Source organism: Oncorhynchus clarkii, chromosome 9 (genome assembly GCF_045791955.1).
Source record: "Oncorhynchus clarkii lewisi isolate Uvic-CL-2024 chromosome 9, UVic_Ocla_1.0, whole genome shotgun sequence".
Lineage (NCBI taxonomy): Eukaryota > Metazoa > Chordata > Actinopteri > Salmoniformes > Salmonidae > Oncorhynchus > Oncorhynchus clarkii.
Genome location: NC_092155.1, coordinates 16,655,614 through 16,680,640, shown reverse-complemented (window position 1 = coordinate 16,680,640; position 25,027 = coordinate 16,655,614). Strand labels below are relative to the sequence as shown.

General features: G+C 43.5%; 2 protein-coding genes across 6 annotated transcripts in view; one reads left to right on the top strand and one right to left on the bottom strand.

Moving 5' to 3' along the window:
- The window catches only part of LOC139415989 (inturned planar cell polarity protein), a 38,596-nt gene extending 20,070 nt beyond the window's left edge, over window positions 1-18,526 (top strand). For 2 of the 4 annotated variants that reach the window (XM_071164215.1, XM_071164213.1), the window contains exons 4-17: window positions 3,854-4,072; window positions 7,043-7,161; window positions 7,595-7,684; window positions 8,100-8,177; window positions 8,427-8,610; window positions 9,260-9,313; window positions 9,576-9,638; window positions 9,937-10,176; window positions 10,432-10,646; window positions 12,403-12,712; window positions 12,897-12,991; window positions 13,168-13,357; window positions 15,834-15,973; window positions 17,047-18,526. In XM_071164215.1, coding sequence (XP_071020316.1) covers window positions 3,854-4,072; window positions 7,043-7,161; window positions 7,595-7,684; window positions 8,100-8,177; window positions 8,427-8,610; window positions 9,260-9,313; window positions 9,576-9,638; window positions 9,937-10,176; window positions 10,432-10,646; window positions 12,403-12,712; window positions 12,897-12,991; window positions 13,168-13,357; window positions 15,834-15,973; window positions 17,047-17,158 — 2,109 coding nt within the window. In that variant the 3' untranslated portion in view covers window positions 17,159-18,526. Of the gene's footprint in view, window positions 1-3,853; window positions 4,073-7,042; window positions 7,162-7,594; window positions 7,685-8,099; window positions 8,178-8,426; window positions 8,611-9,259; window positions 9,314-9,575; window positions 9,639-9,936; window positions 10,177-10,431; window positions 10,647-12,402; window positions 12,713-12,896; window positions 12,992-13,167; window positions 13,358-15,830; window positions 15,974-17,046 lie in introns of all 4 variants that reach the window. The other 2 variants (XM_071164214.1, XM_071164212.1) reach the window with 1 other exon arrangement.
- Window positions 18,519-25,027, bottom strand: LOC139415990 (INO80 complex subunit B-like). 2 transcript variants are annotated; one of them, XM_071164216.1, is made up of 5 exons: window positions 24,486-25,027; window positions 21,497-21,770; window positions 21,064-21,218; window positions 19,769-19,947; window positions 18,519-19,561 (listed from the first exon to the last, which is right to left on the bottom strand). In XM_071164216.1, the coding sequence occupies exons 1-5, from the start codon at window positions 24,526-24,528 to the stop codon at window positions 19,094-19,096; spliced, it is 1,119 nt and encodes a 372-aa protein (XP_071020317.1). In that variant the 5' UTR covers window positions 24,529-25,027; the 3' UTR covers window positions 18,519-19,093. The 2 variants fall into 2 exon arrangements, with proteins under 2 accessions (XP_071020317.1, XP_071020318.1); XM_071164217.1 differs by having other exon boundaries at window positions 21,076-21,218; window positions 24,486-25,026.

Sequence of the window (25,027 nt, the reverse complement as noted above, 5' to 3'; positions counted from 1 at the left end):
TGACTTCATGGTGCACAAGACACATCTGATTCGTACCTGATTCTGTTATCGTAGTCCATCACTCTAAAATGTGATACTGAAATTGTATATGGTTATATTATGTAAAAATAATGGTGCAACACTAATAAATCAAATATTATTTTATAACATGCGCTTTCTGCAGGTTTGGATACGGTCGCTGTCTGCGGTTCTGGAACAATCTTCAGTGCGTCGTAGAATTGGCGCCTTTTCCTATGTTGCTATCCTGTTTGGGCTCGGCGTCCCGCTGGCGGGACAACTTCCGTTGAAACTGGAGGGCGCGCAATTCAAATAAATAATCATAAACATTTAGGTACATGCAAGTGTCTTATATCGGTTGAAAGCTTAAATTATTGTTAATCTAACTGCACTGTCCGATTTACAGTAGCCATTACAGTGTAAGCATGCCATGCGATTGTTTCGAGGACGGCGCCCCATATTAAAATATTTTTCCACCAACACGGGTTTCATAAATTCACAAATGGCAATTAAATATTCACTTACATTTTGAAAATCTTCCTCTGGTTTGTCATCCAAATGGTCCCAGCTATAACATGTAGTGTTGTTTTGTTAGATAAAATCCTTCCTTATATCCCAAAAAGTCTGTTTTAGTTGGCGCCATCGATTTGAGTAATCCATTCGTTCAACATGGAGAGAAAGGAATCCGAAAACCTACCACTTTGTTTCAACAAGTCAAACTACATTTCTATTAACTCCTCAGATACCCTAAAATGTAATCAAACTATAATATTTCTTACGGAAAGAAGTATGTTCAATAGGAAACCGATTTTAGCAGGTGTGTCTTCATCGCTCGCCCAAACACAAATTTCCAAGACTGTGTCCCTGTTCTAAAACTCATATTTCTTATTTGTTTTGGAAGTTACAAGCCTGAAACGTTGAACATAGAATGCCGACAGCATGTGGAAGCCATAGGAATTGCATCCTGGGGGCTAGAATTCAGTATGCCCCAATACTTTCCATTGTAAGAGCATGGACTCTCAAAAGAAAAATTCTGGTTGGTTTTTCTTTCTACCATATCTATTGTGTTATAGTCTCCTACATTATTTTAACATTTCTACAAACTTCAAAGTGTTTTCTTTCCAATGGTACCAATTATATTCTTATCCTGGCTTTAGGGCCTGAGCAACATGCAGTTTACTTTGGGCACGTCAGACAGGCGGAAATTGAGAAAAAAAAGGGCCTAGCCCTTGTTCTTAACTGACTTCCCTAGTTAAATAAAGGTTAAATAAAAAAATAGACATCCCTGTGTTTTGAGAGAAATGTTTGCGTTTGACAGGTGTTGTTCACGGTTTGAGCAAGAAAACGATAACTGATTCGATAAATTGAATGAAGTTCAATACTATCGGAAAGTATTCAGACCCCTTGACTTTGACATTTTTGCAAATGGGTTAAAAATAAAATACCGGAAATACCTTATTTAAATACAGTACCAGTCAAACATTTGGACACAGCTACTTATTCAAGGGTTTTTATTTATTTTGACTATTTTCTACTTTGTAGAATAATAGTGAAGACATTAAAACTATGAAATAACACATATGGAATCATCTAGTAACAAAAAAAGTTTTTTTTTTTACATTATTTTATATTTGAGATTCTTCAAAGTAGCCACCCTTTGTCTTGATGACAGCTTTGCACACTCTTGGCATTCTCTCAACTAGCCTCACAAGGTAGTCACCTGGAATGCATTTCATTTAACAGGTGTGTATTGTTAAGTTAATTTTTGGAATTTCTTTACATCTTAATACGTTTGAGCCAATCAGTTGTGTTGTGCCAAGGTAGGGGGGTATACAGAAGATAGCCCTATTTGGTAAAAGACCATGTCCATATTATGGCAAGAACAGCTCAAATAAGCAAAGAGAAACAACAGACCATCAGTACTTGAAGACATGGTCATTCAGTTCGGAAAATTTCAAGAACTTTGAAAGATTCTTCAAGTGCAGTGGCAAAAACCATCAAGCTCTATGATGAAACTGGCTCTCATGAGGACCGCCTCAGGAAAGGAAGACCCAGAGTTGCCTGTACCAGCTGAGACACAGGGGTGACCTACTATGCTATACTATACTATGCATGCTAAGAGTCGAGGAAAGACAGACCACATCGCTTCTTGTTTTTGTAAGAAACAATCATGTGTTCGAAATTCCAAATTGTTTGCGTAGTCAACTTACACACAGCAAGGACACACACACACTTACCCCACCAGACATGCCACCAGGGGTCGTTTCACAGTCCCCAGGTCTAAAGCAAATTCAAGGAAACGTACAGTATTATACCGAGCCATGATTGCATAGAACTCCCTTCCATCTCATATAGTGCAAGCGAACAGCAAACCTGGTTTCAAAAAACAAATAAAGGAACACCTCTTTCCCCCCAATGTGGCCTACTTTTTGTGTGTACGTACTAACATGTACGTGTAACTGCTAGATGCACACACACTACATGTTCATGTTTTTAAATGTATGTAAATTGTAAAGTATTTTGTCTGTAATGTATTTTCCCGTTATGTGGGACCCCAGTAAGACCAGCTGTTGCCATTGGCGTCGGCTAAGGGGGATCCTAACAAAATGAAAAACTATGCAAATCAACAACGTTGGATTGGTGTAAGCATGGACTTTCTACCATTTTTCTGACACCAGTCCATTCATTTGTAATCCATTAGGGCAGTGAACAGTTCTTGGAGAGATAATCAGACCTTTGTCAGTGTTGAAGACGCATCCACACGCGCGCGCACACACACACACACACACACATCTGGTCTCTGGTCCTGATTTGTCTTGATTAAAGTCAACCAGAAATCCTTAGCAGACCTCTCAAGTGGTGACAGGTTACTTCCTAGAGCCAGCCCGGTGCGTATGTGCATCTAGTGTGTGTGTGTGTGTCTACACAATTATTTTCGGCATTTGTACAGTGTGTTTGAGTTTGAGGCTGCGTGTATGTAGGCCATAGTATTTAGGGTCTGTGTTGAAATGTGAGAATGACAGACAATAATATTCATCTATAAATTTGTCAAGCATGAATCTCCACCATACTGTTTCTGTATGTGTTTCCATTTGTGTGCCTGTCTGCCTGGGTTGGTTTGTAAAGTGTGTGTGTGTGTTGTACAGTGTGGAATGAGCTCTGAGAATTACAGAGGGTTGTGCAGCTCTATGTTCTTCTGTCACTGTTCTGGGGCCTGCCTTGTGGTGGGAACTGTTTCTGATTTACACACACACCATGTCGCTTCACTTTCAGTGGTCAGGAGGAATATAATCTCTCTCTCTGACAATCAACATTATTCTGTTTACGCTCCTTCCTCTTTTCCTAAGTAAATCACATCACTGATGGCTCTGTATACGGGATTTAACTGAACCCTTTCCTGTAGTGCCAGGCCAAACCATGAAATGGGGAGCACATGAGTTAAGCTGCAGCCCTAATGGACGGGATAAAATGCTGTTTATGACCATATTATGATCACAGTGTAGTTCCCATGCTGATTCTTGCCAACAGTGATTCTTCAGACTCGTACAAACTCACTGCTGGCTTATGTTCTGTAGCCAAACCCACAACGGGTCTTTTTTAAAGTGTTCAGAAAGGAAAAACTATGTAGAATGTGGTGGAAATATGATGATGATCTCTTTGGATAGCTAACTTGCTTTGTCTCTCTCTCCCTTCTCTCTCTTTCTTTCTTTCTGCCTCTTTCTTTCTTTGCCTATTCCCCCCACTCTCTCTCTCTTTCTTTCTTTCTGTCTTTCGTTCTTTCTTTCTTTCGTTCTTTCGTTCTTTCGTTCTTTCGTTCTTTCTTTCTTTCTTTCTTTCTTCTCCCCCTCCCGCCCAGGTGAAACTGACCCTGGTGACAGCCAGTGCAGGAGGACCAGGGGAGGGGGGTGTGGACGTGTCCTCTGCCCCCAGGCTCAGGCCCTCTCCCCCGGTCAGCCAGCTGGTGCGTCTGCTGTGGGGCGAGGACACGGTGGAGCTCCAGATGTCTATAGGACACATCCCTCACATCGTCATGTACCTGTCACTCAAACTGGACTCAGACTCCCCCCTGGAAGAGGTCAGTTCAGTAGGTCTCAGAAATGCACCCTATTCCCTATATAGTGCACTGCTTGGTACGAACACATTCGACCAAGAAACAAAACCCGAAATGAAATTTAAAACGTATTGTGCGTCTAACTGTAGTTCAATGTTAGCTAAGTGCTTTCTTCAGACCCAGTGAAAAGCACCTCATGGATGCAGTTCATTTTATACACTCAATAAATGAGTACTTGACTGCATTGAGTCATTAAATGTAATAAATAAAAAATACCCATGTAGGAAATTCCTTAGCGCAGCACTTAAAAAGTTTGTTGGCACACTGTGTTTTCTGACACAAAGCAGAAGCTTTAGAGAACAGAACTACCACTCTGGTAGGCTTTCAGATCCAGGGCCTTTGCCTCTTTATAACAACATCCAAAATGTACAGGCACACACACACACAAACACACACATACACAATGGAAAAATAGAAACAGGGGAAAGGTGTGAAGAATAAATTGAGTTCCTTTTGATAATATCTCCCTTGACGATACAAAACCATTACATTAGTAATGGGATAAATACATGTCAATAATTGCACACGGATTGAAGTGATTAACGTTAATTTCACTGACTTCAATACAATATATTAATTGGATTATATGACGCTTTTCAAAGTGCTCAATGTGTTTTACATTGTAGAGGGGGGGACTCACACCTCATAGATACAGTGGGGCAAAAAAGTATTTTGTCAGCCACCAATGTGCAAGTTCTCCCACTTAAAAAGATGAGAGAGGCCTGTACTTTTCATCATAGGTACACTTCAACTATGACAGAAAAAATGAGAAAAGAAATCCAGAAAATCACATTGTAGGATTTTTAATGAATTTATTTGCAAATTATGGTGGAAAATAAGTATTTGGTCACCTACAAACAAGCAAGATTTCTGGCTCTCACAGACCTGTAACTTCTTCTTTAAGAGGTTCCTCTGTCTTCCACTCGTTACCTGTATTAATGGCACCTGTTTGAACTTGTTATCAGTATAAAAGACACCTGTCCACAACCTCAAACAGTCACACTCCAAACTCCACTATGGCCAAGACCAAAGAGCTGTCAAAGGACACCAGAAACAAAATTGTAGACCTGCACCAGGCTGGGAAGACTGAATCTGCAATATGTAAGCAGCTTGGTTTGAAGAAATCAACTGTGGGAGCAATTATTAGGAAATGGAAGACATACAAGACCACTGATAATCTCCCTCGATCTGGGGCTCCACGCAAGATCTCACCCCGTGGGGTCAAAATGATCACAAGAACGGTGAGCAAAAATCCCAGAACCACACGGGGGGACCTAGTGAATGACCTGCAGAGAGCTGGGACCAGAGTAACAAAGCCTACAATCAGTAACACACTACGCCGCCAGGGACTCAAATCCTGCAGTGCCAGACGTGTCCCCCTGCTTAAGCCAGTACATGTCCAGGCCCGTCTGAAGTTTGCTAGAGAGCATTTGGATGATCCAGAAGAAGATTGGGAGAATGTCATATGGTCAGATGAAATCAAAATATAACTTTTTGGTAAAAACTCAACTCTAAGAATGCTGAGTTGCATCCAAAGAACACCATACCTACTGTGAAGCGTGGGGGTGGAAACATCATGCTTTGGGGCTGTTTTTCTGCAAAGGGACCAGGACGACTGATCCGTGTAAAGGAAAGAATGAATGGGGCCATGTATCGTGAGATTTTGAGTGAAAACCTCCTTCCATCAGCAAGGGCATTGAAGATGAAACGTGGCTGGGTCTTTCAGCATGACAATGATCCCAAACACACCGCCCGGGTAACGAAGGGGTGGCTTCGTAAGAAGCATTTCAAGGTCCTGGAGTGGCCTAGCCAGTCTCCAGATCTCAACCCCATAGAAAATCTTTGGCGGGAGTTGAAAGTCCGTGTTGCCCAGCAACAGTCCCAAAACGTCACTGCTCTAGAGGAGATCTGCATGGAGGAATGGGCCAAAATACCAGAAACAGTGTGTGAAAACCTTGTGAAGACTTACAGAAAACGTTTGACCGCTGTCATTGCAAACAAAGGGTATATAACAAAGTATTGAGAAACTTTTGTTATTGACCAAATACTTATTTTCCACCATAATATGCAAATAAATTCATTAAAAATCCTACAATGTGATTTTCCTGTTGTTGTTTTTTTCTTTTCTTTTTTTCTCGTTTTGTCTGTCATGTTTGAAGTGTACCTATGATGAAAATTACAGGCCTCTCTCATCTTTTTAAGTGGGAGAACTTGCACAATTGGTGGCTGACTAAATTCTCTCTCTACACCATTTCTCTCTCTCTCTCTCTCTACACCAGTTCTCTCTATCTCTCTCTCTCTCTCTCTCTCTCTCTCTCTCTCTCTCTCTCTCTCTCCACCAGTACTCTCTCTCAGAACTTGGAATTCGAAAACACATCCGCTTGTCCGCCGATTGTAGAGTAGGAGAAATGACAGAAGTTGTTGTGTGTAGCCTGTGTGTGTGCATTTTGACATCTGTGTTTCTGTGGGTACACACACAGTGTGAGTGTTTTTCTATTTATTTTAATGGAAAAAGGAGGACTTGACAGGTGAAAGCAATAGGGTGGAAGCTGATAGTTAGGTCAGAATATTAAGATGCATCTTGAAGACTGTGCTGGATAGAAATGTTTATTACTAGGAAGCCAATCATAGTTTCAGTGCCTGAGGTGTATACTACAAAGCAGGATGGAGGAGTTAGCCAGTTAACTTTGTCTGTGGTACAAGTGTTGGTGTTGTTGACCCAGAGGTGAATGTCTGGCATTTTAAGGATTCTCTCTGCTTTTGTCCTTGTTTCCAGGGCTATTCCCCCCCCCCCCCCCCCCCCAGCCATTGTCCAAGGTGGTCGACCCGAACTCCCCCCGGCCCTCTCCTGAAGTAGTCGGCTCAGATAATACAGGGGAGCCTGCCCCGTGCTCTGTCTTCTCTAACAGACTGTCTGTCTGTGTACTTTCTCAGCAAGAGATCCTGTACCAGTACCCTGTTTCTGAGGCGTCCAGCCAGCTGAAGGGAGTCCGAGGGATCTTCCTCACTTTGTGTGACATGCTGGAGAATGTCACCGGGGGACAGATAGTCAGGTAAACAAAGTCTGTACAATCATATACATATTGTGGGAGCTCAGTAAGAATTCCAAGGAAATAAGAAAATGTCCACTTCCTGTTTGCCGTGGCCTCCAGAAATACTGAAGAAGTTTATTGGGAACAGCAAATAGAGGGTTAGGTTAGTCAGGTAAGACTGCCACGGAGGTAGTGAATATACAAAGCCCCAATTAAATATACGAACTACTAAAAATGGAAATTCCTGCCATGGTTATATTTCTTCTCTATCTTTTCTCCTGCTCCGGTTCTTCCTCTCGCTTTCCTCTCCTCCTCTTTCTTTTCTGTGCTCTAACCTTCTGCCTTCTCCTCCCCCTCCTCTCCTCTTCTGTCTTATTCCCCCTCTTTTTTTGTCTGCACTCTACCCGTCTTCTCTTTTTCTTTCTCCTCCTCCCCTCCATCCCCCTCTCATCAGCTCGTCTCTGCTGCTCCGTAAACAGCTGGTCCATGTGGGCTACTGGAAGGAGAGCAACAACCTGCTGGTGATCGGCCTGCCTGCTGAGAGGTACCGACCAGTGGAGGCTGCAGAGGGGAGGACGGCTCATAATAATGTCTGGAATGGAGTAAATGGAATGGCATCAAACACATGGAAGCCAGATGGAAACCAGGTGGAAACCAGGTGGAAACCAGGTGGAAACCATGTGTTTGATGTATTTGAAACCATTCCACTTATTCGGCTCCAGCAATTACCAAGAGCCCGTTCTCCCCAATTAAGGTGCCACCAACCTCCTGTGGTATCAACACATCAAAGTCATCCGAAGTCAATCATAGCTCAAATACATACTTCCATATTCAATACACCGTCTCACTCAATCACATGTCAGCTAAATGTTATAGCTTTTCTTGACCATGTGCCCTAATAATATGTTTGATCTCCTCCTCCTCGTTGACTGTGTGTTATGTTCTCTTGTTTTCTTCAGGGTTCCTCTGCTCTCTCTGCAGACGGTAGTGGGAGGTGTGGTCAGGACTCTCAACGTGATGTATGGCTCTCTGGGCAGGTCTGTTGACGGTCTCCAGTCCTGGTCATTGACTAGGGATGCATCCTAAATTTGACCAAAAGTAGTGCACTATGTAGGGAATAGGGTGCCATTTCGGACGCTAGTTTGATTTCCCGGTTCAAGCAGTTCCAGTCTTTCTGGCTTCCCATTTGATGCTGTTATATTACATCAAACCTAAATAGGCTTCTTTCCCTCCACCTGTTCCCATCCTCCATCTCTCCCTCCATCTTTTCATCCTCTCCTCCTCAGTGCATTTTGCCAGGTGGACCACGCCCCCAGACTGGACCATTTCTTCTGCCTGTTCTTCCAGCAGCTGATCCACCCCTCCAGGTTGAGTGGCAGCTCCGTAGCCACGCCCCCTGATGTCTCGGAGACTCTCTTCCTGGACGGACTGCCGGCGGTCCGATGGCTCACCCTGCCTCCTGAGATAAAGGTCTGCATGGGCCACAGCTTCGGGCCATGGATGTGATGAAGCACTTCCTGTTCATTTGTGTTTTCACCATTTGGTGTTTGTGCTTTCTCACGCTTTAACTACCTTTCTTGTCCTATGAAAAGTGTTTTAGACTCGCATGTCAGTGATAAGTTTAGGAATTTGCTCTTGCTATAATATGACTGGGCTTTTTTGCAATCTTGATCAGGGATGGGCAACTACAGTCCTCTGGGGCTGGAGTGGTGTCACTCTTTCCCCCCATCCCTAGTAAACACAACTGATTCAACTAATTGCATTCTAATCTGAAGATCATGATTCGTTGATTATTGGAGTCAGGTGTGTTAGCTGGGACTGGGGCAAAAGTGTGACACCAATCAGGCCCTGAGGACTGGATTTGCCCATCCATGATCTTGGATGTCTTTATTGATTTATGTCTCGTCTTTGCTGCCCTCTGCTGTCTGGCGGTAAAAATTACAAGGGATCCTGCCAACCAGTTTTCTGCTCAGACTCTTTTCCAATGTGAGATGCTCCAGAGCATGGTTGACTCTGCAGCCATTGTTAATGCAGAAATAAGTCACTACATCTGTGCTGTAAAATTACAATTGTATGTCAGAATTCTATTTATCGTCTCTGATCGTCTGTCTATTCACAGATGGAGGTTGACACTGTTCTCTCAGACTTTGAATCGTCAGATTTTGGAGAAATGGTAAGTCAAATCGTTACATAGGACTCTGGTCAAATCAGTGCACTTTATAGGGAGTAGGGTGCCATTTCATTAAACAGAGCCACCAGCTGTCTCCTTCCCTCTGTTGGGCCTAGTAGTGAGAGGAGAAGGTGAGTCTATTTCTGGACCTGCCTGTGGATATTTAATGAGCCAGTGAGTGAGAGAGAGAGAGCAGCAGGCTACTTAATCATTCATGTCTGACCTTCTGAAACTGATAATGAAGATAGTCCTCTCTCTCTCTCAGTCAGAAGACTTCTATGGCATGAGGCGTCTCTACGTGACGCTGGGCTCCTGTCTGTTCTACAAGGTGGGTGTCACACACACACACACACCTGACACCTGTCTACTGGATCGCTGTCCTTTCCACACACACTTGACACCTGGGCCCACGGTGAAGCCCAACACCTCACAGACACCCTTGGATGGATAGGAAGAAAGAGCCCGTTAAATGCTATCTATATAATCACATAACATCACCCAGGATAACACGCTGTACATCTTCGTTCCCTGTGTGTGTGCGTTCTTTTGTTCCTGTGTGTGTGTTCTCTGTTTGTCTACGTGTGTGTGTTTGTTCCTGTGGGTCTGTGTTCTCTGTCTCTCTACAGGGCTACCTGATAGCCAACCACCTCCCCAAGGAGGACCTGCTGGATGTTTGTCTGTACTGCCAGCACTACTGTCTCCTCCCCCTGGCAGCAGAGCAGCGCGTGGGCCAGCTGGTCATCTGGAGAGAGGTGTTCCCACAACATCGCACCCAGAACACCCAGACACAGACCAATAACAACCACTGTACCAGGCCCGGCTACTGCCAGCCACAGGGACGCTACTTCCTGCTCATAGTGGGACTGGTAAGATCGTAGTATTAAATAGAACACTAAAGGATGGCCATCTTGGTCTGGAAAGCTTTCATTCTAGAAACACATTATTTTCTTCTGCATTACTAAAAAGAAGAAATGCATCTTAATCCAGTTAGACTTGATCCCTGACCAAGATGGCTGCCATTATCAACTTAGACACCTATCAACCTTTTCCATCTAGTGAGTTGACCCTTTTCCTCCCAGACATTGCTGTGAACCCACACATTCTCTCTCCTTCTCCCCCAGAGGCATTTCATGCAGTGCGTCCTCCTGGAGGCAGGGGGCTGTGCGTCCCCTGCCCTGGGGGCCCCGGGACCTGACTGTGTGTACGTGGACCAGGTCAAGGCCACCCTCCTGCAGCTGGAGGGGCTGGACGTAGGGGTGGAGGAACGCCTGGCCGCCCCGCCCGCACCCTGCCTCTCTTGTGCTGACTGGTTCCTCCCCTCCTCTGCCCGGGACAGGTTAGTTTTAGTTTAGTAGTTAAGTTTAGTTTGTTAAGTTAAATACTTTACAACAAATTAACCTTAGTTTAGTTGTAAATCACACATACACATTTAGGATCTTGATTTGAGCCAGTTTGCTACACCTGGAAAATAAGTTTGCAGCAACAGGAAATGTGAATTATAATTCATGTACATTTTTGTAGGGGTTGATACCTTTTTCGTAAGGGAAAATCAAGTCTGAAATTTCTAAGTGGAAATTACAACCTTCAGAAGCCTTTTTAAACCTTGAATACAGTGCTTTCGGAAAGTATTCAGACCCCTTCACTTTTTCCACTTAGTTACATTAAAGCCTTATTCTAAAATTGATTAAATACTTTTTCCCCCTCATCAATCTACAAACAATACCCCACAATGACAAAGCAAAAACTTGTTTTTAGACATTTTGCAAATGTATTAAACATAAAAAACAGATACCTTATTTACATAGCTATTCAGACCCATTGCTATGAGACTCAAAATTGAGCACAGGTGCATCCTGTTTCCATTGATCATCCATGAGATGTTTGTACAACTTGATTGGAGTCCACCTGTGGTAAACCCACAGTTGACAGTGCATGTCAGAGCCAAACCAAGCCATGAGGTCGAAGGAATTTTCCGTAGAGCTCCAAGACAGGATTGTGTCGAGGCACAGATCTGGGGAAGGGTACCAAAAAACACAGTGGCCTCCATCATTCTTAAATGCATTAAGTTTGGAACCACCAAGAAACTGAGCTATCGGGGGAGAATGGCCTTGGTCAGGGAGGTGACCAAGAACCCGATGGTCACTCTAACAGAGCTCCAGAGTTCCTCTGAGGAGATGGGAGAACCTTCTAGAAGGACAACCATCTCTGCAGTACTCCACTAATCAGGCATTAATAGTAGTGGCCAGACAGTAGCCACTCTGCTTGGAGTTTGCCAGAAGGCACCTAAAGGACTCTGACCATGAGAAAAAAGATTCTCTAGTCTGATGAAACCAAGATTGAACTATTTGGCCAGAATTCCAAGTGTCACGTCTGGAGGAAAACAGGCACCGCTCATCACCTGGCCAATACTATCACTATGGTGAAGCATTGTGGTGGCAGCATCATGCTGTGGGGATGTTTTTCAGCGGCAGGGACTGGCAGACTGGTCAGGATCGAGGGAAAGATTAACCGAGGAAATTACTGGGAGATCCTTGATGAAACCCTGCTCCGGAGCACTCAGGACCTCAAACTGGGGCGACGGTTCACCTTCCAACAGGACAACGGCCCTAAGCACACAGCCAAGACAACGCAGGAGTGGCAGCAACGCTTCCCATCCAACCTTGAGAGGATCTGCAGAGAGGAATGGGAGAAACTCCCCAAATACAGGTGTGCCAAGCTTGTAACGTCATACCCAAGAAGACTCGAGGCTATAATCGCTGCCATAGGTGCTTCAACAAAGTACTGAGTAAGGGGTCTGGATACTTATGTAAATGTGATATTTCAGTAGTTTTTTTTTTTAAATAAATGTAAAAAACGTGTTTTTGATTTGTTATTATCGAGTATTGTGTTTAGATTGTAACGTAACAAAATGTGAAAAAAGTGAACGGGTCCGAATACATTCCAAATGCACTGTACACTACAAGTTTTACATTTCCTGCATTGCAGGGAAGTTATACTGTAAAGGGGTGATCAAATTAAGATCCGACATTGGTATAAAATCCTCCAGGATGAGACAAAGTGGTCAGAATACTTACTTCCATTGTGGTCCTCAGGTTGGACACCATGGCTGCATCGTCCCCTGTCCTCAGTAAGCTGACTGGGGCTGTGAAGCCACCGTCCTCCGCCCAGGGAGGGGGGAAGGGAGTGGGCAGGAGCCTCTTCGGAGGGGGTGCCCGGAGACCTAGCCCCCAGAGGAGTCAGTCGGACAGTGGGAGCGAGGGACAGCCGGAGGGGGGTGTAGGAGGGCAGACAGGGCTCAGTCCACACTCCACCCCGGACTCAGCCCGGAAGCTGGACGGGCGGAGAGACTCGCTGGGTTCGGGTGGATCTGATGGGAGTGGAGCCAGTGGAAGTATTTTCAAGGTATCGTCATAACCTTCCCCCTTGCTAAGGTTCCATCAGCTGTATTGACTTTGATACCTTACATTTGTTAGACACACATACACAACTAGGAGAAAAGATAGTTTTTAGTGAGCACAGTATGCGTGGGAATCTATGGCTTTTGTCATTTACCAATGGACCTTTTGTTGTCTATTTGTTCCCCTAGATTCCCAAGATGAAGCACCCTAACCCATTCTACCTGGGCACCCTGAAGAAGAGTCTGACAGAGAGAGAGACAGAGGAGATGTACCACACCATTAAGTGAGTGAAACAGGCCAGCAATGTTAGAAGTTAGTTTTTCCTTGTTGTAATAATGGTCTAACGCCCCATTCTATTCCATTATTTTCTATTCCATCCATTCTATTCCATTCGTTTCTATTCCATTCATTCTCTACTATTCTATCCCATTCCACTCTCTCTCTGTGCTGTGTTCCCAGGTTGACATCTGGGGCAGAGAACACTCTGTTCCACTATGTGCTAATGGAGACAGTACAGGGCATCTTCATAGCTCCTACACACAGGGAGCTGGCCCAGCTCAGCGGCTCCATCCACCCTCAGCTCATACGTAACTTCCACCACTGCTGCCTCTCCATACGGGCCACCTTCCAGCAGAGTCTACCGTCCAGGGTGAGATACGAAACACACACACACACGGGTGTGTACATACACGCACATACCCAGACACACTCTTTCTTTCTCTCTCTCTCACACACACACACACACACACAACACATTCTCATATGTAACAATGTGTCTGAGTTGTAATAGCCTCGTCGCGAACTAGGCTTCCCTAAAATGGGAAGCCTGGGGATGTTCCATGGCAGAAATCATCTAGAGAGGGGTCGGAACTCGTTGTAAATCAGTGACGCCTTGCAACACGTCAAACCAATCAAATTAGTGACGTAGGGACAACATTTTCTGTTATTTCGAGATGTGCTAAAGCTGCAGCAAGAGGGGAGAAATGGCCTACAATGCTGACCTGAGGGAAAGCATGAGGGACAATAAATAGCTAGCCACAATGCGGTTTGTTTTGATAAAAGTCAGCTAATCTTGTAAGCTACCTAGGTATAACTAACTAGCTAGTTACATTTCTCTCAACATTATAAAGCCTACACATTTTTTTAAGTAAAAACAGCATATTATTGACCTAAAAGGTTAGCTGTATTAGCCCAGTCGCTAGCTTATCCAGGCTCAGTGATACCATGTGCTGTCTATCTATGGGAACAACTGCAATCATTTTGCATGTAACATTGCTAAAATGAATGAATGACCGCAGTGCCGAGGCGCCACTACAGCCTGGGTTTTGATCCCAGGCTGTTTCACAGGATGGCCCAGCGCAGTCCGGGGCAGGGGAGGGTTTCGCCGGTGGAGATTTTCTTGGCACATCGTTCTCTAGCGACTCCTTGTGACAGGGCAGGGCGCCTGCAAGCTGAATCCGGACATCAGTCGAACAGTGTTTCCTCTGACACATTTGTTGCGGCTGTAGGCTAACTCAACTGAGCTGCTATCTAGTTACCTTTTCACACTGAATTAACTTAGTTTAACAGTGTCATCAGCTAGCTAACTTCCTATTAGATCGCTGCAGGTTAAGCGAGCAGGGTGATAAGAAGTAGCAGAACACACCTGTTCAGGGCCTGGTTAGTACTGGGATGGGAGACCGCATGGGAATACCAGGTGCCGTAAGCCAGAAATATATATACAAAAAAATAATACAATGCTACCTGTAATGCGCATCCCCTATACTAGCGTTGGCCAACCTTGCTCCACTGATCCCTGATCCACTGGGTGAGCAGACTTCTATTCGAACCCAGTAATAGCACACTTGATTATCAACTCATTAGATTTGATATGTTGAATCAGGTGTGTTATTGCTGGGCTGAAACAGAACCCTGCACACCCAGCAGACCTCTAGCAGGATTGCCCTGCTCCAATTCTAATAGGTTTATACATTGTGTGTGATTTTTAACTGTATTTTGTATACAACATTTGCTAACATATAGGATATACCCTTAGTCTCTTGGGATATTCATTGGGACCTCTATTTATCTGCAAACATGCTTTCACAGCTTCCCATATCTGTGGACAGAAAACATCACAAAGAAACAGGCTTCAGAATACTCCAATTAGACAGCACTGAATATTATGTTGCTATTATCTCTCTCCTCAAAGTTGTCCTCTCTAGGAACTGGAACAGGAGAGTATTTTCATAATGTCCTCCCACAAAATTACCTGCCATATCCAGTAGCCTTTACTGACAGCTGATTACATCAAGATAGAGATCTAATAGGAATTTAGCTAGCTGATGACTTTTGATTAACTTAGCTAAACAGTGTGCAAAGTTAGCTAGATGACAGCTCAGTCGAGTTAGCCTGCAAAGGTGCCTACTATAGCAGGCTAGCTAGCTAATAATACATTGTTTTTAACATTTAAAAAATGTATTTACTTACTTGAATAGGTTCTCCCGTTGCATGTTTTTTTTATTCTTACAAAAACAAAATAATGGACAATCTTTACGATATTTTCAGTTGTAGCATGCTGCGGTCTAAGGCACTGCATCTCAGTGCTAGAGGCGTCACTACAGACCCTGGTTCGATCCCGGTTTAGAAGGTGCTAGGACGTTTGACTTTACCAGCGTAATCCACTCTCAATTTCAATATATATAAATCGCAGACTGTCGGCCACACTTGAAAATAGCATAGGGAACAACTACCCAGACGGAAAACAGTGATGCACAGAACACACAGCACCCCTTCTATGGGTGTGTGGGGGAGGGTTCTTGAAATCTAACATCCTATCCAAATCTTGCAGTTGAGGAATAACGGGGCATTATCTGTGTCATATTTTGATGATTGTTAAATTGTTTTTAAAAAATGACAATAAATATATTGTACAAAAAAAAAACATCTTGCAGTTGGGAGCCAGCAAACAATTCAAACCGTTTTTGCAATACAAAATTCTCCATACCTCCAAGGGAGGTATGACAACGATGATTTTTGGGATGTATGGCAATGTGAGACTAGAGTTGTAATAACAAAGGTAGTGTTTATGTATAAAATCATAGACTTCTCTGTCTATATGAATGTGTTTTTATCTCTGTTAGCAGGGTAGGCGGGGTACAGACAGACCCCAGAGGACCCATGGGCTGGGCCCAGTGAAGGAACACGGGGTTCTGTTCCAGTGTAAACCTGAGAACTGGACCGACCAGAGGAAGCCTGCTCCCACCATGACCTACTGGGTGATAGGGTATATGACAGTGCAAAATACTAAATGGTACCCTGTTCCCTATGTAGTGCACAATTTAGAGACCTAGCCAATATACTATATGAGGAAACACTTTGTCTTGTCACGTACCCTATTCTCTATATGCTGTAGACTAGATTTGACCAGAGCGGCTCAGTGTACTATATGGGGAATAGGGTGCCAATTAAGACTAGGCCAACTGTGTCTGTGCTTACATAGTGTGGCAGCCCACCCAACTCCACTGTATATGATTGAGTCTCCTATTATGATATTTATTTAGCCTCTGTTGCTATACAGGGTCAGTGTTATGAATAATGGTTTTGTGTGCGTTGGCAGCATTATGAGTGATGTCTGTAATGAATCTGTAATGAATGTAGGGTTTGTAGTGTAGGGATGGTGGTCTGTCCTTGTAGAAATGACTGATGGCACTTTGGTTCTGTCTCGGGCTGTTGATTTTGGACGCCTTCGTGTGTGTGAGAGAGACTACAGGTGGCCCTCAGGGAGATGTGTATTTTCCAGTGGAACAGCAGGGGACAACGCTGTCTGAGTGGTAAAGAAGGGAAGTAAAACTGTCTGGGTGGTAGAGTAAAGAAAGGAAGTAAAACACTGGAGTTAACTTTGAGTGAGAGGCTTGGAGTAGCAGATCACCATGTAACAGCTGGGTTTTAGGTTTCAGTGACAGTTAGATGCATACTGGGCAGAGAGCTCTTCATTTATCAAGGTGGTCCTGTATTGCCTACTCTCTTGACCTCTAGGGCTTTTTATTCAATTGTTCTAATCACTTCGCAATTATGTCCTGCCTACCTATGCTCCTCTGCCTTGGGTGCGGTCCAATAATATCTCCTTTCTCCTGAAGTGTGCACTCGTTCACTATTCCCCACAAAATGAAAAGCATTGGATTGGTGGAGGCATGGGCTAGAGAGTGTTTCCATATACCAGTCAATTCCTTTAAAATCCATGAAGGGAAGTGAACAAGTGCACACTTCAGGAGAATGTAGATATTATTAGGATGCCCCAGAAACGCCATTTTCCTCCTCTTTCTCACTTTGAAGCTCTGTTGTCTCTCTGTGTTCCAGCCGGATGCTTCTAGAACCCGTCCCTCAGGAATTCTATGTGTGTTTTCATGACTCCGTGGCAGAGGTTCCCGTGGAGATGGCCTTCCGCCTATCTTTCGGCCTGGCCTTGTGACGAGCCGTCTGCCAACAGTCTCTTAATGAACTCTGATAACACTACTACCTACAGACAGCGGTGCACAGCCCTGGGTTCTTTTCATTAGGCATCAAATGGGAGAAAACTGATAGAAACAGGGAGGGGCTACCTGAACTCCAATAAGAACCACTTGTTTGTTTCCCGTCACAAAATATTTTACAACAGTACACCCTAATGAACACGACCCTGGTCTTCAACGTTTCATAGTCGACCTCAACGCCTGCTTACTGTCTGTCTGAGATATTGCGGGAACTAAGACTTGTCTTGTTCCAGACAGACATTGATCACCTGACAGCAGGTAAAAGGAAGTTCTCTGTTAGACTTGGACCAGCTCCAGTGGAACAGCAGGGGACAACGCTGTGGAACATTCAGATAGAAATATATTAAATAGAAAAAACACGCCTGATATGTAGAATATTATTGTAAGGAATCACGTCAGCTCTATTCATTGCATTTCTATCTGTAACGTCTCACTACACTTGCCTAATGAACGAAGCCCTGGGTTTACTGGATGCAAAAATGTTGTGTCCGAAATGGCACCCTACTCCGTATTGAGTGCACAGCTTTTGAATCTGGTCAAAAGTAGTGCAGTATGTAGGGAATAGTGTGCCATGTAGGACAAGCCACTAAACTCAATAATACCTCAGAAAACAGGCTGCAGGGAAAGCATTTTGCTGCTGTTCTGACCGTAGAAATAGAATCTCATTCTAGTTCAGTGGTTCTGACATTGCTGTTCACTTAAAGGTGCTACACATAGGATTTTTATTTTTGCATTTTGACCCGCCAGAACAGCATCTGTTGTCAAAGTGAGAAAGCTGTTCTGACTTGGCTGTGTTATCTAGTGGAAATCCCTCTGTCATTTCCTGGTTGCAAAAATTCTACACTGTTCACTCAATTTCAGTTTGTGTGAAAACAAGCACTGGTTAGTGTAGGGAATCATTGTACAATCTAAATTGCTGTGAAATATCTTGCAATTCACCTAGCATAAGGCTGCATTCAAAACAAAACTCCCCCTCATCCCATTTCCCCGTAACATGGCGGAGAATTGCACTTGAGCCTTTACTTTGGGTTTTGGTCCACCAGCTGCAAAAATCCTATGTGTAGCACCTTTTAAGTGTGCCTGACCAAATAATGTGACTGTTCTTGCTTGCTAGCCTCTCCACATTGGCATGGCAACCGCCTTAAGTGGAGTTAAATTCCTATATGTTGTTGATTGTGGGGGGGGGGGGGGGGGGGGGGGGGGGGGTATTGTATTTAAGCTGTACAGTATTTTGCATAGAAGTCAAATAATTTGTGATACAAATGCACCTTTGAGTCTGTTGATTAAAATAAAAACCTGTTTTGGTTTCCTGGGGTCATTTTCTCAATTTATCAAACAGTGTGTAACATGTTAACATGATGCTATACAGTGCTTTACAGCTTCCTAAATGAATACAAAACCATTAACGATATATTTACACAAATGAAAGTCCTTCATGATCAACAGGCAACAGAGCACTGTAATTTTAGGAAAAAGCTGATTTACTTCAGCTGATTAATTTCACAAAACAAGGTTACCTTGTTAAATTCTTATACAATCTACATCACGTGGACTTCCACAAACAGGATCTAGAAATGAAATACAAACTGGCTAATGTGGCTGTAGCCTCCATTATTATGATGCGTGTTATCAGGGCTAAATTTGACTGACTGACTGATGAATGTTGTTCAAATCAATGCATCTCTTTTGTAAGTACACATTATGTCATTAGTTTGCCACCAGAAATGCAGAGGAAATGACCAATTACTGGACATATCAAGAAAAAAAAGAAAGTGTTTTTATAATCTGCTAAATAAAAAATATCCACCTTGTCCTTTGATTTAGCCCTAGAGTCTGTACGGCCAGCAAGCCAAAACCTTCCAAAGAGGTCAAGTTCAAGTGGCGCTCTCCACAACAAGGACCAGATTCTTCTTGTAGCACTCCAGACTACAGAGCGGGATCCCCGTCTTGGAGCACGAGTACCTCTTCAGATTACTGCACCCGTTTACTCCGCACCCTACCGGTGCCGGTGGAGGGGGGCACGGGGGAGCAGGGGTGGGGGCTAGCACCCCCTTGGGAAAGGAAATCCCCATTCCCTGGGCCGAGTCGCAGTAGCGGACCATGGGACACTGGGCCTGCTTGGACTTGCGTTCCCTCATGCTCTTGATCTTGGCCTTCGAGGTCTTGGTGAGCCTCTCAATGGTCTGGTTCTTGTTCTCCTCTGCCTTCTTGGCAGCCTGCAGACGCCTCTTGCGGGCACGCTCCTCCCTCTTCTGCATCATCTCAGCGGTCATCTCCTTCTCCTTGTAGCCCATGGGCAGCTCCAGGAGAGGCTGGTTCTGTTGCTTATGCAGGAGGGCTTTCTGTAAGACAGAAGCACACACACACAAACACAGTCAGGTACAGTAGGATGTAGACCTAAATCTATAGGGTTAGGGCATTTCTGTAACCTTCTAAGTTTATAACCACTAGCAATTTCTCAGGTCATATCGTAACCTTAAATCACATGGTGGGGAAAAACTCAGAACTCTACATGTCAGACTAGACTAGGCCTGTCCGGACCCTGTTACCTGTCTGGCTGTGAGCAGTGACTCATCGACCTCCTTCTTCAGCTCTCCGTTGTCGTCCAGCTCTCCTTTCTCCAGGGCGTCCAGCCACTTCTCCTCCTCGTCCACCGGCCCCCCCAGTCCCCCCAGGGAGTCAGAGTCCATGTCTGGCAGAGGAGACGGGTCCAGGTTACTGTCCTCATCTAGAGACAAGAAACAGACAAGTGCATGGTCAAGATATTAGAATGACATGGCTGCGATCCAAATTAATTAAAAATAAAGCTGAAATATCTTCAGTCAATAAGTATTCAACTCCTTTGTTAAAGCAAGCCTAAATAAGTTCAGAAGTAAAAATGTGCTTAAGTATCACAATAAGTTGCATGGACTTATTGGACTCTGTGTGCAATAAGTGTTTAACATGATTTTTGAATGACTACCTCATCTCTGTACCCCACACATAGAACTATCTGTAAGGTCCCTCAGTCCAGCAGTGAATTTCAAACAGATTCAACCACAAAGACCAGGGAGGTTTTACAATGCCTCGCCAAGAAGGGCACCCATTGGTAGATCGGTAAATTAAAAAAAAATCTAAGCAGACATTGAATATCCCTTTGAGCATGGCAAAGTTATTCATTATACTTTGGATGGTGTATCAATACACCCAGTCAATACAAATATACAGGTGTCCTTCCTAACTGAGTTGCCAGAAAGGAAGGAAACCGCTCAGAGATTTCACCTTGAGGCCAATGGTTAATTTAAAACAGTTACAGAGTTTAATGGCTGTGCTAGGAGAAAACTGAGGCTGGATCAACAATGTTGTAATTACTCCACAATACTAACCTAATTGACAGAATGAAAAGAAGGAAGCCTGTACAGAATAAAGAATATTCCAAAACATGCATCTTGTTTGCAAAAAAAGCAACACTGAAAAAATGTGGCAAAGCAATTAACTTTTTGTCCTGAATGCAATATTATGTTTTTGGGCAAATCCAATACAACAAATTACTGAGTACCACTCTCCATATTTTCTAGCATACTAGTGGTTGCATCATGTTATGGATATGCTTGTAATCTCTAAGGACTGGGGAGTTTTTCAGGATAAAAAAAATAAATGGAATGGAGCTAAGCACAGCTAAGCACAGACAAAGTGAGATTTTTTTAAATTTAATACATTTTGAATTCCGGCTGTAACACAACAAAATGTGGAATAAGTCAAGTGGTATGAACACTTTCTAAAGGCACTGTGTGTAGTAAATCAATCAGTTTAAACAGGAAATGACTTTTATATTGATTGGACATGATGAGAGTAAGAGACAGACCTTGGCACTCACCAAGCCAGGCCCGGTACTGCTCGAGTGGGACGCCCTCAGAAGGCTCCTCATCGTCATCATCATCCGAGTCGTCATCATCGTCCACGATCATCAGAGGAGACGGGGAGCGGGCTACACCAGGGACCACACTGAATGTTGGCACACTGGTTCATTAAGAAAAAGGAGAGATAACGAGAATGGGGTTAGAATTTCAGGTCACGTGAACGCTGGACCTATATTTTGCATCAGAAGTCAATAGGAACTGATCAGGGCCAGGGTGAGTTTCTCCAAAATATAAAGAATATCTTTAGCACTAAGACCATGTTAAAACCATTGGTAGGCAATGGGCAAACCATGATATTTATGTTTTCTGAGAAACTCACCCTTGTTAAGCTCAGTAGTCTCTGTGTCACTCTTAAAATAGAAGCCAGCGAGGTCTCACCTTTTGGTCCCCAGCGTTTGGCCTCCCAGTTTGATCTTGAGTCGAAGCTGTGTGGGGGGCTTGAGTCGGAGCTGCGTGGGGGGCTTGAGTCGGAGCTGCGTGGGGGGCTTGAGTCGGAGCTGCGTGGGGGGCTTGATCAGGATGCCAGAAGATGACTCCAGGGCCTCGGAGTAGGAGCTGTGCCCGTCGTCACGGTGATGCTTCTTCTTGTGCTTCTTATGCTTCTTGTGTTTCCTCCTATGGAGGCTGTGTAACCCCAGGTGGTCTCCATCACCTGTAGTCACAGATAACCAATAAAGATGTAGACAAAAAAGGTGGAATGGTATCAAATACATCAAACACATGGTTTCACTCCATTCCAGCCATTATTATGAGCCCTCAGCAGCCTCCACTGGTGTTATGGGCTCGGTTGGTAGAGCATGGCGCTTGCAACACCAAGGATCGTGGGTTTGATTTCTGCTGGGGCCACCCATCAAAAAAATGTATGCATGGTTGTCCACAACAATAAAAAAAATAAAAAAGAGTGCTCTGTTCTTTTGACCAGTCTGCTCAAAATTTTAAAACATGTATTTTTTTTCATATATAGACACACCCTATGTGTTTGAATAAATCAACTATATGCACTGAGCTTCTCTGATGCTTTAAGCGCAGTGTGTGATGAAATAACTAAGACACACAAATGACTCAAGGGGGAGTCCAATGGCCAAAAATACCTTGTTTGTTTAGGAACATCATTCCCTATTCCCTCAACCCCTACTCTCTTTATGCAAAACATGTATGCATTGCATGAACTTGACCAATAGGGCCTGACCTCTCATAATCACATGAATCAATTGGTTATAACCAACTCCAAACACCGTAACACACCACGGGTACCAAACAGGTGCTTTTAGATCACAATATTATTATTTTTTCTTACCATTTGGAACAGTGTAAATTACACTAAATAAAGTATAAATGTACCAGTCAATGTCTATGAAGCATTGATTACAGCAGACTATAAACAGTTGCATGCATTCGTGAATTGCGGTTTATTTATTGTTTCGCTCCTTTTTTTATTTCATTTTAAAACTAAAATGCTTAATTGCATTTCAAAGCGTGAATGACTTGTATGATGACATGAGCGAACGATTCATTGATTGATACAGTAGCCTATTTATTGAAATAAGCCTAAGTAAGTTACAGTACTAAGACTAAAGAGGACGGGCTCTAAGGCCTAAAGGCTCAATGGTGGTTATACAAGAAACCAACTAATGATAATGACATTACCTATTATAATGATGATCATAACAATAATTGTAATAGGAGAAGAAGAAGATCAAGAAAGGGAGGGCATGGGAGCGAGAGCTGCGTGCATATTATGTGAGACAAACAGGTGCTGTTAGATTACAAAATTAGTTTTCTGCTCGTTTGGAACAGTGTAAACAACATGATATAAATGATAATAAGTAAAATCAGAGACCTCAACCCAATTGAGATGGTTTGGGATGAGTTGGACCGCAGAGTGAAGGAAAAGCAGTTCAACAAGTGCTCAGCATATGTGGGAACTCCTTCAAGACTGTTCGAAAAGCATTCCAGCTGACTACCTCATGAAGCTGGTTGAGAGAATGCGAAGCTGTCATCAAGGCAAAGGGGTGGCTACTTTGAAGAATCTCAAATATAATATTTATTTTGATTTGTTTAACACTTTTTTGGTTACTACATGATTCCATATGTGTTATTTCATAGTTTTGATGTCTTCACTATTATTCTATAATGTAAAAAATAATACAAATAAAGAAAAACCCTGGAATGAGTAGTTGTGTCCAAACTTTTGACTGGTACTGTAGGTCATATAGGGAAAGGCGCCAATTCAATAGGGCACTGAACATTAAGTTTCAGAACCGCTGACAGCAAACGTGATGCAACGCAGGACAAAAGCGCATTTGTTACACCATTATTCTTACATAATATAACAATTTACAATTTTAGTAGCACATGTATAAAGGGCTGTATATGGTCAGTCCAACATCTGCAGTGGCTGTACAGCATTTACTGCGATGCGGCCTCCGTAGAAGTCAGAGCAAATATACGTTTTGCACTTCGTGGAGCAGAGGTGTTGGGAAGGAAGTTGTCAGAAGTGAGTTTGTGCTTATACAGGACCTCCTGACCCCACCTACCGTCAACCAATAATTTCAATGAGGAGCAATACGGAGCTCTCCACATTGTTACAAAATTTGAGAGGCACAGAGCAATGCAGTACAGAGCTTGATTTGACCTCTGCATGCCTCCGAGGGCTCCGCAATTGCGTCACACTCTCCAAACGAAGCCTCTGATCACATCACAGATCAAGCATAAATTGGCTTTAAAAGCCCCTGCATGGTCAATCCAAAATCTGCATTGGCCGTGCAACATTTACGGTGATACGGCCTCTGCAGAAGTCAGGACATTCATACTTCTTGCGCTTCGCGGAGCAGTGCAGAGCTGTTGTGAAGGAAGTGAATTTGTGTTTATACCTCCCCGCAATTGCGTCACACCATCAATATGGCGCCTCCGACCACATTTTCGGATCAAGCATAAATGTTCTCTTAGAGTGATGGACTGTGCCATCCCCATGACCTCCGCAATGGATTAGTCCAATGAGTTAGGTGTCTTGTGCACCATGGAGTTTTTTTGAGAATGCTTGACTAAGGAAATCTCAGCGTATTGACCAGTCGACTAAGCAGGGTCAGCTCTACCGCATGACTGTTAGTGGCATATATTATTATAATAATGCCATGTATGACTCAAAATAAAGACAAGTGGCATCTGGACTGTTCCTAATGGCTTCTTATGGCAAGTGAATATGATGGTGTCAAATCTTCAATTCACAAACAACCAACCAGGCATTTGTATCCAGATGATTACAGGTTAGATCAGTAACAGAGAGAGGGGGTGGGGACTAAAATAAAAACAGCCATGCTTGCGTCGTGGGAGCATAACATCAACAGTAACATTTTAAAAAACTCACCTAAAAGAAACCTTGGGTGGATCATGTCTTTCCTTTTCCCCATTAAAACGACTATATGTAAATCAAAACAAGCAAAGGTGTTCTGCAAGTTTACATCACAGCAAGGTCGTTGGCCTTGATCTAGCTATATGCGGAAAAGTCGTGTTATCAAACGCGATAGCTTCTCGACGCACGAGCAACCTACTCGAGAGTTTTCACACGATTTGATAGCCTGGTAAATTGAAAATCATCTACTTTGCTAGCTAACGCAGTTGCAAGCACGTTTGATGTGACAAATAACAACTGACTAGCTAGATGGAATGATTAGCTATCTACTGTAGCTAACATTAGCCTTTAGATAAATTAGTTGCTCACAAATCAATGATTCACGGTGCGGATGCAGCTGCTTTCCTTCGGTTAAGTTGCTAGTTATTTGTACAAACGGGACAGTAATGACTGAGTTATTATTTGAAAATACACAAGCCCGAGAAATCAAAACAAATAGCTAGCTAGCTACGTGCTAGCAGCAATGGAATATTTTCCTCGCGGGTTTCAATACGATT

Bases quoted from the DNA above. Each gene is read 5' to 3' on its own strand.
- LOC139415990 (XM_071164216.1), bottom strand. From the start codon at position 24,528: ATGGGGAAAAGGAAAGACATGATCCACCCAAGGTTTCTTTTAG. The intron at 21,219-21,496 runs GTGAGACCTCGC...TTAATGAACCAG, and splicing joins CAAACGCTGGGGACCAAAAG to TGTGCCAACATTCAGTGTGG. The intron at 19,948-21,063 runs GTCTGTCTCTTA...TCTTGTCTCTAG, and splicing joins CTGGCTTGGTGAGTGCCAAG to ATGAGGACAGTAACCTGGAC.